This window comes from Telopea speciosissima, chromosome 3 (genome assembly GCF_018873765.1).
Source record: "Telopea speciosissima isolate NSW1024214 ecotype Mountain lineage chromosome 3, Tspe_v1, whole genome shotgun sequence".
Classification (NCBI taxonomy): Eukaryota; Viridiplantae; Streptophyta; class Magnoliopsida; order Proteales; family Proteaceae; genus Telopea; species Telopea speciosissima.
In genome coordinates, this window is record NC_057918.1 from 18,760,139 (window position 1) to 18,773,391 (window position 13,253).

Sequence of the window (13,253 nt, forward strand, 5' to 3'; positions counted from 1 at the left end):
AACAAGGCTAATTACATTGAAAGTGTAGCTACAGCCCCCCATTGCTGAACATGGTCTCTCCCACGAAGAATTACTGGCTTTCCGGCGTATGTTACAGACTTCTGCTACCTCTACTAAATCTCTTCCTGCCAGTTATTCCACTCCATCAGGTTTCTACTTTGCCCTTTCAGGTATTTTATTTGCTGGTCATTGTGCATCGGTTGTCTCCACTCCATGGATCATTGACTCCGGTGCCACTGATCACATGACAGGTTCTTCTAGCCTTTTTCATAAATATTTCCCTACTTCTGGAAAGGATAAAGTAAAAGTGGCTGATGGCTCCCTCTCATCGGTTTCAGGAAAAGGATCCATTAGCTGCTCACCTTCTCTTACCTTGTCTTCTGTTTTACATATTCCCAATTTCACTATTAATCTTCATTCTATTAGTAGTCTCACTAAAGATCTGAATTGCAAAGTAACTTTCTTCCAACTCATTGTGTTTTTCAGGAACTGGAATTGGGGAAAACGATTGGATTGGGTAAAGTGCATGGTGGATTGTACCTACTTGATTATGGACATCTTCCTCCAAGAGCATTACCTTCTCAACTATTTCAGCATTCCTTTTTCTCCTCTAAATTACACCAATGGCATTCTAGATTAGGACACCCCCCCCTAGGAACTTTATCACATTTATTTCCAACATTGGTTAAAAATTGTAATAAGGAAGAATTTTTTTGTGAGGCTTATGTCTTGGCCAAACAGACATGTTCAACTTATCCTATTTCTAATAAAAGAAGCTTTTCCTTTTTTCATTTAGTTCATACTAATGTGTGGGGTCCTAGTCGGAAAGTCATTGTTTCTGGTCATCGGTGGTTTGTTTCTTTTATAGATTGTTTTTCTCGAACCACTTGGGTTTATCTCATGCATACAAAAAATAAAGTTTTTTCATGTTTTCACATTTCAGCACTTTCATAAGATGGTTTCAGACCCAGTTTAATGTCACTCTCAAAATTTTGAGAAGTGACAACGGGACAGAGTATATGGAAGGTCAGTTCCAAAAATACCTTGCTGCCCATGGGATTCTACATCAGACCAATTGTGTTGATACTCCAACCCAGAATTGTGTGGCTAAGAGAAAAAACCGCCATCTCTAGGAGGTGGCTAGAGCACTTATGTTTGCTTAAGATGTTCCCTCCTTTTATTGGGGGGATGCTGCCCTTACTGCAGCCTATTTTATTAATAGTCTGCCTACTCAGGTCCTTGACTCCAAGTCCCCTGCTGAGCTGCTCCATAACTCTTCTTCTTTTATTGTTCCCCCTAGGGTGTTTGGCTATGTTTGCTATACTAGGGACACACTTGATAACCTGGTAAGCTTGAGCACCCGTGGTCTCCGTTGCATTTTCTTAGGTTACTCTGCCACCCAGTAGGGGTACAAGTGTTATTATCCTCCTACAGTCCTACCCGCCACACTATAGTAAGTATGGATGTTGTTTTTCATGAGAGTCTTTCCTATTACTCTTCACCACCTCTTCAGGGTGAGAGTTCTAGTGAAGATGTGCTGACCATAGAACCCCCTCTTCAGTATGTGCATAATGAGTCTGCTCCTGCTCCTCCTGATCCTCCCTCTATTTCAGGGGGAGATGTTCCTATACAGGGGGTGACTCCTGATCCTCCCTCTATTTTAGAGGGAGATGTACCTGTTCAGGGAGAGATCACTCCAATCCAGAAAACCATTAGTGAATTTCAAAGGAGGATTAATGATTCAAATGTGAAGGTCTATACAAGGAACCAGACCAGACATAAGCAGCTTCAATCCACTACGGCACCAGTATCCATCCAATTGCCAAACCCGGATCCAGAACCTACTTCTCCACCTAGTAAGACTCCTTCTCTTGAGCTACCTATTGCTGTTCGCAAAGGTGTTAGAGCTTGCACTCAACACCCTATATCTCAGGTTGTTTCCTATGATTCCCTTTCTCCATCTTTCTGTGCATTTGTTTCTTCTCTTTCTTCTGTTCGTATTCCTCAAAATTGGCAGGAAGCTCTATCAAATGGCAAGTGGAAAGCAGCAATGATAAAAGAAATGGAATCCTTAAAGAAAAATGACACATGGGAGCTTGTGGTACTTCCACCAGGGAAAAGACCTATGGGATGTAAGTGCGTGTTCGTAGTGAAACAGAAGGTGGATGGCTCTGTGGAAAGATACAAGGCACGACTCGTGGCAAAAGGGTTTACTCAGACATATGGCATGGATTATCAGGGGACCTTTGCTTATGTTGCAAAGTTGAATACTGTCCGGGTCCTATTATCTTGTGCAGTGAATCTTGGATGGGACTTACAACAACTGGATGTGAAGAATGCTTTTCTTAATGGAGAGCTTGATGAAGAGGTGTATATGGATATACCACCAGGGTTCTCTTATAACAGGACCCAAGGCAAAGTGTGTAGATTAAAGCGTGCACTTTATGGCCTGAAGCAATCACCTCGAGCATGGTTTGGCAGGTTTCATAAGGCTATGATTTTTGTAGCCTATAAACAGAGTAATGTTGATCACACTCTTTTTATCAAGAGAGTTGATGAAAAAATCATTGTTCTTATAGTTAACGTTGATGATATCGTAGTAACCGGTAATGATGGTGATGAAATCAGCAATTTGAAGAGTTTTCTGGGACAGGAATTTGAGATTAAAAATCTAGGAAAGTTAACGTACTTCCTTGGAATTGAAGTTGCTCCCTCTTCTAAGGGCATCTTTCTCTCCCAAAGGTATGTCCTAGACTTGTTGATTGAAACTGGCTTGTTAGGATGTCACCCTTCAAATACTCCTGTGGATGCTAATGTTCGTCTTAAAGAGAAAGAGAACCTATTGACAAAGGCCGGTACCAAAGGTTGGTAGGGAAGTTGATTTATCTCTCCCACACACGTCCAGACATTGCTATAGTCGTGAGTACTGTGAGTCAGTTCATGCATGATCCCTACTCTTCCCATATGGAGGTTGTTCTTCGTATCCTTCACTACTTGAAGTCAACTCCTGGAAAAGACATTCTCCTATCTCCTCATGACCACCTATGGATAGAAGCCTATACTAAAGCTGATTGGGCTAATTCTCCTTACCGTAAGTCTATTTCTGGGTACTGCTGTTTTATAGGTGGCAATCTTGTCACAATGTCACTTGGCGTAGCAAGAAGCAGAATGTGGTAGCTCGTTCCAGTGCTGAAGCAGAGTTTCATGCTATGACACAAGGTATTTATAAGTTACTATGGCTAAAAGTTTTGCTACAAGACCTTGGTGTTCCTATTCGTCTCCTTATGATGTTGTACTGTGACAACAAGGCTACCATCAGCATTGCACACAATCCAGTACAGCATGATCATACCAAGCATGTTGACGTGGATAGGCATTTCATCAAGGAAAAGTTGGAAGAAGGATTGGTTTATGTTCCTTTGTGAAGTTCGCTAATTAGCTTGCCGATATTTTCACCAAGGGACTGTCTGGGAAGTTGTTTCATCCTGTTTTAGTCAAGTTGGGCATGTTTGACATATTTGCCCCAACTTGAGGGGGAGTGTTGAATAATGTACACCAGAATACCACCATAGTATTCTGGTCTTTTTGGGCTTTTATTTTTATGTTTTAAGTACTACCGACTCTACTAGAGTAGGGGCAATTCTATCCTTAGGATGTAACCTTTGATATTATAAATATAAGGCTTGCTTGGTCTAATTGATCATTCAAGCAATTCACAAAAAAGTGTTTCGTTAACACAACCCCTTACCAGGTGAACCTTTAAGCTACCATAATTCTAAAAGATGACGGTCCAATTCTTTTGTGGGTCAAATGACTCAACTCAATAATATAATGAGCTAGCTTTGCCCCAATGAAGTTTTGGGCAATATCGAAAAAATACTCTGTGACTATGCTCCTCATCAAGGACACTTTCAATCCAAAATGGACAAGGTTTTCCAATGAAAAACTCCAATAATTTTGCTTAACTTGTACCCAAATAGAAGGGCATAAGATTCCAAGAGACAGAAACAATAGGGTAAAGAATCCCTTTACCATGCCCATTTTTTCATAATCATTTACACGTATTCACCCTGAAAGACCTTGTTTGGGGACGATGAACCAAGAAGCTTACTTCAATATTCTACACAACCACAAACATTTTATACTGATTAATTCTACATTTCTTATAATCTTAAGATTTTAGAAGGTTCAACATAAATAGATTTGTACAACCAAAAAAAAAAGGAATATATCCCTAAATAAAGGTGAGTACACATGTAAAACTATTAAAATTTAACTATAAAAACATCTTAATATACCTAAATTGGTACAAATTCAACTTACAAGAGCTGCAAAGTTGAAATATTCCCAATCTCCTTTGGTATACTCCCAGTTATATTATTCCACATAAAATCTCTTCCAGAAGAAACAAGAAAATAATCAGTATAATAGAAGGTTAAATTGAAATTCTTTCTTTGTTGAAAGATAAAAATAAATGAAGATGGTTTCTCTTGAAAATAAATAAATCAATCAATAAAATAAAATGACGAAAGATTTCCACATGCGACACTTTAGTTTGCTTTTTCTGGCTCTACTTTTGTTAAATCTTACAACTCACAATACTGTAATATTGGATAGATGACCAACTTCAGGTGCTAAATATCCAGAGAGATCCATATTTAGCAGTTGCCTGCGCCAAACAATTTAAAGGAGAAATGATTGCATCATTATACAACTGTTCAAGAAGACAAAAAAAAAAAGGGCCTAAAGCTATTAATTTTATTAGAGAGATTGAAATAAGTTGCATCAAAGAGAAAACCAGTTAAGACTTAAAAATTCAAAATCATAATGCTAGTAGATTCCTTTGGGAAACAGTTTTTCTTTCCAAATAACAGAATAAAATGAAAGCTAATTAAGGTTTAAAGTAGAAATATACAATTGTTCTACATGCATGTATCCATCTGCTCCAACTGTATCGGAGCACAAAACTCCTGTCCAATGTGATGTACATGGATCCCCCTTCCTCCAGTTAGCAAGATGCTTCATAGGATCAATTAAGCTGCTCTTGATAGCTCGTAATGCATTGACTGCAAAATTACACTAATGATCATTTAAATCTCATAAAATTAATAATGGAACAGCCTAGTCCACAGATAATTGTACCTTTTCAATGTTTTCTTACCTGCATCACTCCCACAAATCGAGGGATACAGACTACTAAAATAGGAAATTACTTACCAGAGACCTTCAAGTTATGAATGAAATGAAAATTCTTGTGTACTATTAGATCTATTTTGAATAACCACATGGTATGACACATAAAACAAAGAAAGAGTATATATGTCATGCCACGCAGAAACATAGCTTGTGCAATTGGTTGGATCCACTTGCAGTGTTGGACATCTAGTTTGAGAGAGTTTACGGATCTTCCCTGGTCTTCTGTTGGGAACAATTTCAGGTCCATTTTATGGACTGAACATACAGCCTAAATGCACATACATGTCCACGTTTAATATAGGGAACATCTTATTGTAACTGTAACAGGGCAGAGCCCTAGAACAGCAGAACCGAGAGGATGAAAAGAAGAGATGGAGAAGTGGGACAGGGATTGATTAGAGACTGATGATCGAATTACTCAGTCCCCTGTCCCATGACTTTATTTATATATATGTCAAAGTTACAACCAAGGATTCCCATTACAACTAGGAATCATTGAAATAGAAAATAGAAACATAATGTAACTAGGGGTCTTGTTGGTATCATTTTTCATTTTGTTTATGGCCTATTTAAAAAAAGTCATTAATAAAAACCATTTTTGATGTGGCATCTTTGGGCTTCCCAAGTCGACCATTTCTGCCATGGAATCCCTCTTTTGTGCCTTTCTCTAGAAAGGCAAAGAATGCCCCAAATTCATCCATCCTATCAGTTGGACGACCATCTGTCTCCCCAAATCCGAAGGTGGCCTAGGTATCCGCAGGATTAGTGACTACAATAAAGCTGGTATTCTTAAGCTCATCTGGAAAATCATAACCAATCATGATTCTATCTGGGTTCACTGAGTTCACTCTCATCTCCTTAAAAAGGATTCCCTTTGGACTGTCCCCTTTCCGGCGGACACTTCTTGGGTTTGGCGCAAAATCCTCCTCCTCCGGCCTCTTGCCCTTCGTACCATCTCCCTCAAGATTGCTGATGGCTCCTCCATCTTTCTTTGGATGGACCCTTGGCACTCTTCTGGTGTCCTTTTTAATCTCCTTGGAGCCCGCTCTATTTATTCTTCTGGCATTCCCAAGTTCTCCCCTCTCTCCTCCATTATTGTTGACGGCTTATGGTCTCCCCCCTCCCCCCTCCCCCCTTCCCCCTTCCCCCTTGTCTTGCCCAGGTTTGGGCCTCCCTTCCCCCTCTTCCCTCCCCCCCCCCCTCCTCCCATCCGGATAAGACCATATGGAACCCCTCGCTCAATGGCCTCTTTAGCTCCAGATCGGCTTGGAACTTTGTTCGTATCCAAGCTCCGCCGATTCTCTGGCATAAGCTCATCTGATTCAAAGGTAATATCCCCCGCCATAGTTTCAATGTTTGGCGCGCCCTAAACAATTGCCTTCCCACCCAAGCTTTTCTTCTAAACCTCCACATCCATGTTTCCCTTGCTTGTATCCTGTGTTGGAACGGTGTTGAGGACATTGACCACCTTTTCTTCTCTTGCCCTTTCACCTCCCTTATCTGGAAGAAAGCCCTCCAATCTATTTGGCCCCGCTCAAGAAGGCCCTTACTTTTTTCCCATGAGTGGCTTTGGATGGATGTCTTTTTCAAACAGTTCTATTTGTGATTCAGCAAGTAAACTTGTACTAGGGGCTGTCATCTACCATATTTGGATGGAGAGAAATCTTAGAAGATGGATCTCCAACTCCTGATCTTTTAATAAGATTTGGAAAGCCATCTTCTTTGATGTTAGTTCTAAGTTGCAGATTTTCCGTTCTGGCTCTCTTGTGGATTCTCCCAGAAATAGGCATATTGCTTCATTTTGGAGCCTAGATGTTTCTTTTCTTCAGACTCCTAGCCCACCCTTATAGGGCTTGGATCTTTGTATAGCTTCCCCCCCCCCCCCCTCTCCTCCCTGTGTATTCTCCCCTCCCCCCTTTTTTCTGTCCCGCTTTTGGTAATGCTTTTTTATTCACCAAAAAAAATAATCATTTTTGATAAAAAAAAATAAAAATAAAAACTGTTTGGTAGCTACTAGACATAAAAGAATATAGAATGAGAAGCCGTTTGATAACTACCTAGTTGTAAATAATTTTTTATAACATTTTTTAAGAAATGGGCTCAAGTCATGGAAATTTAACATTTTTATAAGAAAGGGGTACAAAGCCCGTATATTCCCAATTCCATTCCTCCTTTATCTGTGGACCAAAAATGTAACAGAGTACAGTTATCCTTTATCTGGTTGATGACCAAAGGTATAATATTAAATTCTGCGTCAAGAATCAAAACAATATATTATGAAATCAAAAAATCAGAATTTGAGAGATTTAACACAACAAAAGATCAGAGGCTCAGATCAGCCTGAAACTCGTGTCGAAGGTCACTGCTAGGCTCTTTAATGCACCCAAAGTATGGGCAGGATCTAAGGGATAGATTCCCCTTAATGGCTGATATCAATTTCAGCAAAATAAATCCCAAAACAAGGCTGCCTCCAGCTGTATGTTGGTGGTTCTTTGCTGTGATTTGAATCCCAACACCAACAGCATATGAACAACAGTAAAAACAAGTGTGGAAGCAAATGACAAGGTTATCTATTCGGGCTTTAATGGTCAAGCATTCAGAAAATCTAATACAGCAGAGTTTATAAAATTGGGTTTCGTTTTTGTGTAAAGATATTTCTTAATGTTTTCAGTGCAGCTCTAAACTCCAGTCATCCATAAAACTGAAGAATTCGTTTGAGAAGACCTGTGTTGGCGCTATTGGGGCAAAAGTTTAAGCATTCAAATCACTTTTGAATCATGCCTGCAAGAAAACATAAAAAACTATAGTTTGAAAAGAAAATAATGGGGTATCCCTCTATTTTAGGTTGGGGTTTACTATTGGGTATCCACAAGATCTCAGAGTTGCAGTGTGTGGTCTATTCCCAGATTTTGTTCTCTCCTCGACCGCCGGAATAATGAGAGAGATACCTTCAGTTGCAGACCGAAGCAAGAGAAAGAGCCACGGGATGAGGGCAGAAGAGAGGTAGAGTGGCGGACGAGGGCGTGAGAGAGAGAGCCAAGGATGAGGGTTTGAGTGAGAAAGAGAACTCAGGGATGAAAGTAAGTTTTTTTTATAAAAGAAAGTAGTTTTACCATTTTAACCCTGAAAAAAGAAACGATTAGAGTACGTGCTACTTAAAGTTCAGCGAAAAAATAGCACAAAAACATGCTATCATGATTTTTGGAAAAATATCACCTCAATTTGTCTGTACGTCAATTTTCTTAATTCCCTTTAATAGGGGGAGGTGGATCCCATCTTGGGCAGTATATTTGGGTAGGGGTTAGAGTGATCATTTCCAGCCTTTATTAGATGGAATTGAGGAAATTGAGGGGCAGGCAAATTGAGGGGATAAAGATCCCATGATTTTTGGGGTTTTTTTATATTTTAAATAAAAACAAATTTCAAAATAATATCAACCACATGAAAAAATGAAAAATGAACCCAAAAAGACTCTAGGATTCAAATTAGGACTCAAATTAGGAATTTTTATCACCTCCAATTCCCTACCCCCTCCAATTCCCTCCAATCCCTCACATAGGAGCAGAAATGACCACCCTACCCCACCTTGGGCAGTGGATAAGGTGGTCATTTCCACTCCTATGTGAGGGATTGGAGGGAATTGGAACGGGCAGGAATTGGAGGTGATAACGATTCCTCAAACTAGAAATAAGAATCTAATCTAATTACATTATTAAAACACAAAGACACCAAAATAGGTATCTCGATTAGACTAAGAATATTCTAATCGAGATACTCATAGCTTGATATACTTCAACAATAATCAAAGTTGGCGAAAAAGAAATTGTAACTTTACTTTTCTATCATTTTAGTATAACACATTTCTTTTTTCAATAAACGTAAAAACCCTATCATTTTACATATGTACTCAAAAAAAATATGCAAGACAATGACACCTCTCCAATTATTTTGAAACCCCTTTTTTACCTGTCTTTGAGGGAATAATACATAGGACAATCAAAAGAATATTACAACTTTCTAATTCACCACTTTGATTACAACAAGATACCCCATTTAATCTATTAGAACAGTTTTGCAATACTTAAACTGATATTAAAGATATTTTCAGGTTTCTCATCAAAAAGGGGAGAATGGAAAAGGTCAACAATTCAAACTTCCAAGACCAAGAACCAATCCAAAGTGTGTCAGGCTCAACATTACATGTGCATATGTGCCATCCCACCATGCCAATATGATCAAAGTGCCTCTTATCTCTTTTTCCCTCCTTTTTCTCATTGTTTGATTTTTATTATTTTTTTTGGGTGGAATCTCATTGTTTGATTTGTAGCAAGAAAAGGAGATATATGCGATTGCAGGCTTAATTGCAGATGTGGCCCTATATAAAGTGGAATGGAGGTCGGAGGAACAATATTCACCTTGCCTAATACAACTCTACAAGCATGTAGGATAAGGCATAGTTGAATTGAATTAATAGGCTTGTACCTTTTTCTACATGAATCCTGATGAATAGGAACTTCTACTTACAAAATTGAGATCAAACTTTACTTAACAGATGAAACAGCCGAGCTCGGCGCAACTTATTACATTATTATGGATCCTGATAAACCATAAATACTCGGGGCCAACCCCGATCCACCACGGGGCATGGCTTGAAGAGAGGATGACTTAGACTCGGCTACATCAAGGCTCATCCGCTTAGCTCAAGAGGAAGAGACTCAGTAGGTCACTTCAGGACCAAGATCACTACCCAGTTCAACAACGGCATCACCACCCCAAATCTACATCATCTTGCAGGCAAAGGGATCTTATCCCAAAGGAGATGCACCTTACCCGTGCACGACTCTCAAGGATCTTATCCAACACTTAAGGAGCACGCATGTCAATTTGCGAGGGAACACCTTCCCTACTCGGACTCTACCTCCCAAGAAGAGGAGATCTACTACGTGATGGACTCTACTACCGGGGAGGCCTATCACCAACTACCTGGACTCTCCACACCGTCATATTCAGCTATAAATACCCAGGTATTCAACCTCATTGACCCATCTTGAATTCCAGTAATTCATCTTTTGCTCAAAGAGATCTTACTTATGCATCAGAGAGTCCTAGGCTGGAACCACATCGGTTATCCTTTGCCCCCTGATGTCCTTTTGCAGGTTGCGGCATTCGAAGGACCAATCGACGATTACCCATGCACTACATCCCATCTCACTGGTCAATTTTCAGCCTGAAGCAACCATCCGAAGTGAAAAGTTGACTTAAAAGTTCTATAAATTACAAGAGTGCGATTTTATTTGTATGGAATCCCATGGCATTCTTGTAGTCATATGTCACCAATGAGATGGGTATGGTGCCCTCTATCACATGGACCCTTCCTTGTTTGTTATTGTGGCAAAGTAGTGATTAATTTCAATCACCACAAACTAACTGAAATCTATCACAACCTCTCACAGTATTCAAAAGTCTTATGGGCAAAATGCTTGGCCAGAAGCTAAGTCAAATTGCAAGCAAAATTACAGGAGTAAGGACATAAAATCCAAGCTAATTCACCTTCGGATGGATTGGTAGTCTTTGCTGCAACAAGAAGTTGAAAGGAACAAATTGAAACAGCTAGAACAAATGCCGATACACAAACTTTCACTCCTAACATCTTGATACCCTACAAAGAAGAAAACAAACATTCCACATAATCCATCTAATGAATTGCCTCAATAATTCAAATTCCAGACTTTAAAGTAGAGAAGGAAGGGAAAAAAAAACCAGAAAAGCAATAGTAAATATATCGGTGGGCTGTTTTCTGTTTTAAGGCAGTAACTTCTCAAAAACTTGCTCTAGATACACCAAAACTCTCACAGAAGCAAGAAGCTTACTCCTAAGAGCTCAAAAACAATTCCAGAAGACACCATTTCTAAAAGCTCAAACCATCAACCACTACAAAGTGATCGAGTCAACTAAACAAAATTTTGAAAATATAAATCAAGAAGTTATTTACTTGTTTTACCCTGAATCTACTAAAACCCTATAACCCCTAATAACTGTATAAACGAACCAATCCATAAATCTCGTAATCTTCTCAAGAAAACAATTTTAATTGAGAAATTCTTACTTAAAAAAACTTAAAAAATCCGTACTTTACCTGTCTAAAGCTTTCACATGTCGTCGAATTCTAATCCACCAATCGGAAAACCCTGAACGCAAGAGCTTAAAATGAGAAGCTCTGAAGAAAGCACTGTTTTTGCGAGAGCAGGGGACGAGTGATCTTCGATTTAAACACTGGATATTTCTCAGTTTTCTGTATTCTGTGGTCCCGCTAAAAAAAGGATTATTTACAAATAATTTATTTATAAAACCAACTGACTCAGACTTCCTTTCTGATCCAAATTCGATTCTATCCATACATTTTCGTTGACGTGAAAAAATCCAATTTCGTTGACGTGAAAAATTCCAATCCAAGACAATCTTCAATTTGGTTTTCCTCCAGTTGTAGCGGAAGCTGGAAGATTCAACCCAGCAAAAACAGGAGGATTTCATCATTTCAAGAGGGAGGAAACCCAAATCCGACAAACCTCAGCTTTGACGAATCAAACTATACGGCAGTGGCGACTAAAGCCCAATAGCAGTTAAAAAAAGCTTGACTTCTAGAATTTGGCCTGAGCATATGTTACGTCTCTGTGACAGAGAATTGGAAAATAGACGAAGGAGAGAGGGGACGAAGGAGAAGAAGGGAAGAGACAGAAGAAGAAGCCGAAGAAGAGACAGAGAATTGAGTGGAGATTGAGAATTAACTATTCATTGTCTCTTACATGGGCTACTCGCCCTATTTAACCATCTATCCATTTTGCTTATCCATCTAATATATTTACCCATTTACCCCCTAACATTTTAACCCAACACCATAACCCATCATCTACCTATGATCATAACATTGCCCACCCCTTAAGAACCTTGTCCTCAAGGTTCAGCTGCAGATAACTGGCACACCGCAAGCATGCCTCCCTAACACCAAACAAACCATAACCAAGAAGTGCCGCCCAAACAAAGCTGGATCGACACCGAAAAAAACGTGCCATCGTCAACCAATCTATGAGCATGCAGGAGTCCAGACCCAACACAGCCCTCTGCCAGCGACTTAACTGATTCAAGGCTGGTTTAAAACCAGCAATAACAAACCCGTGGCAAGGGTAATATGGCCACACGTTCCTTCTTCTTTCTTTTATTTCTATATTCCCTATTACTTTCCTCTCTCTTTCTTCTCTCTCTCTCTCCAAATAGCACCCATCACAAGAGAAGAACCAGATGGTCAGCACCCAATTTTGGAAGATAATAAAATTCCAACACAACTGTCGCTTGCGGAGAAGGGCTGAGAAGTGGATTAAGACCCTGAAATTATGGTGATCTTGATCGAGTTGCAAACACCACTGGGGAAGAGAAATAAACTTGAGGATACCAATCGCCTGAATTTCACTAATGAATGCCACGAAAATCTCAGTTTGCTTAAGAATAAAAGCCAAACGAAGGAAGGAGGAAACGATAGGCCTCTGGATCTGAAGATTCCGGCGATCTCAGGGAGCCTAGTAAACTCCGCTTGCAAGCCTTGGTTCCTCCACGTTTTTTGTTTCCCCTTCTTCGGTCCCAACTCCCAAGTCTCCCAACTACTATACAGTTGAGCCAATTGAAGGAATTCCAAGGTTTTGTTGCTCCAAGTTGCAGCGGTCTGGTTTCGCGGATCCAAGGTGCAGTGGACTTGTTGAGCTACAGACAAGACTCTCGCAGCAAAGGAACTGGTATTCCTGCTCCAGCAGAAGCTCGAATGAGGTGGTGGCTCCGGTGGCGGCCGAAGTGGCCAGTTCTTGAGGTCTCGGTCGCCAGGATCCCACGATCTACGCACAAGAGCAAGATCTCGCTGGCCTCCAAGATCTTGATCACCAAGGCTCCATGACTGAACCAGAAAGGGGGGAAAAACAGAGGTGATGAAAAACCAACTTGTCCTTGTTGTTCCACGATCGATCACCAGTGTGGTAGCTGCGCTCTGTCGTCGACAAACGCATGCCACCTTC

The 13,253-nt window shown here is 40.0% G+C and overlaps 1 protein-coding gene across 1 annotated transcript in view; it reads right to left on the minus strand.

Moving 5' to 3' along the window:
- The window catches only part of LOC122654473 (probable LRR receptor-like serine/threonine-protein kinase At1g06840), a 130,592-nt gene extending 119,188 nt beyond the window's left edge, over nucleotides 1-11,404 (minus strand). Inside the window, exons 1-5 of the mRNA XM_043848573.1 lie at nucleotides 11,333-11,404; nucleotides 10,747-10,855; nucleotides 4,916-5,066; nucleotides 4,598-4,669; nucleotides 4,324-4,395 (exon numbers count right to left, since the gene is read on the minus strand). Coding sequence (XP_043704508.1) covers nucleotides 4,324-4,395; nucleotides 4,598-4,669; nucleotides 4,916-5,066; nucleotides 10,747-10,846 — 395 coding nt within the window. The 5' untranslated portion in view covers nucleotides 10,847-10,855; nucleotides 11,333-11,404. The remainder of the gene's footprint in view (nucleotides 1-4,323; nucleotides 4,396-4,597; nucleotides 4,670-4,915; nucleotides 5,067-10,746; nucleotides 10,856-11,332) is intronic.
- Nucleotides 11,405-13,253: the final 1,849 nt, after the last annotated feature.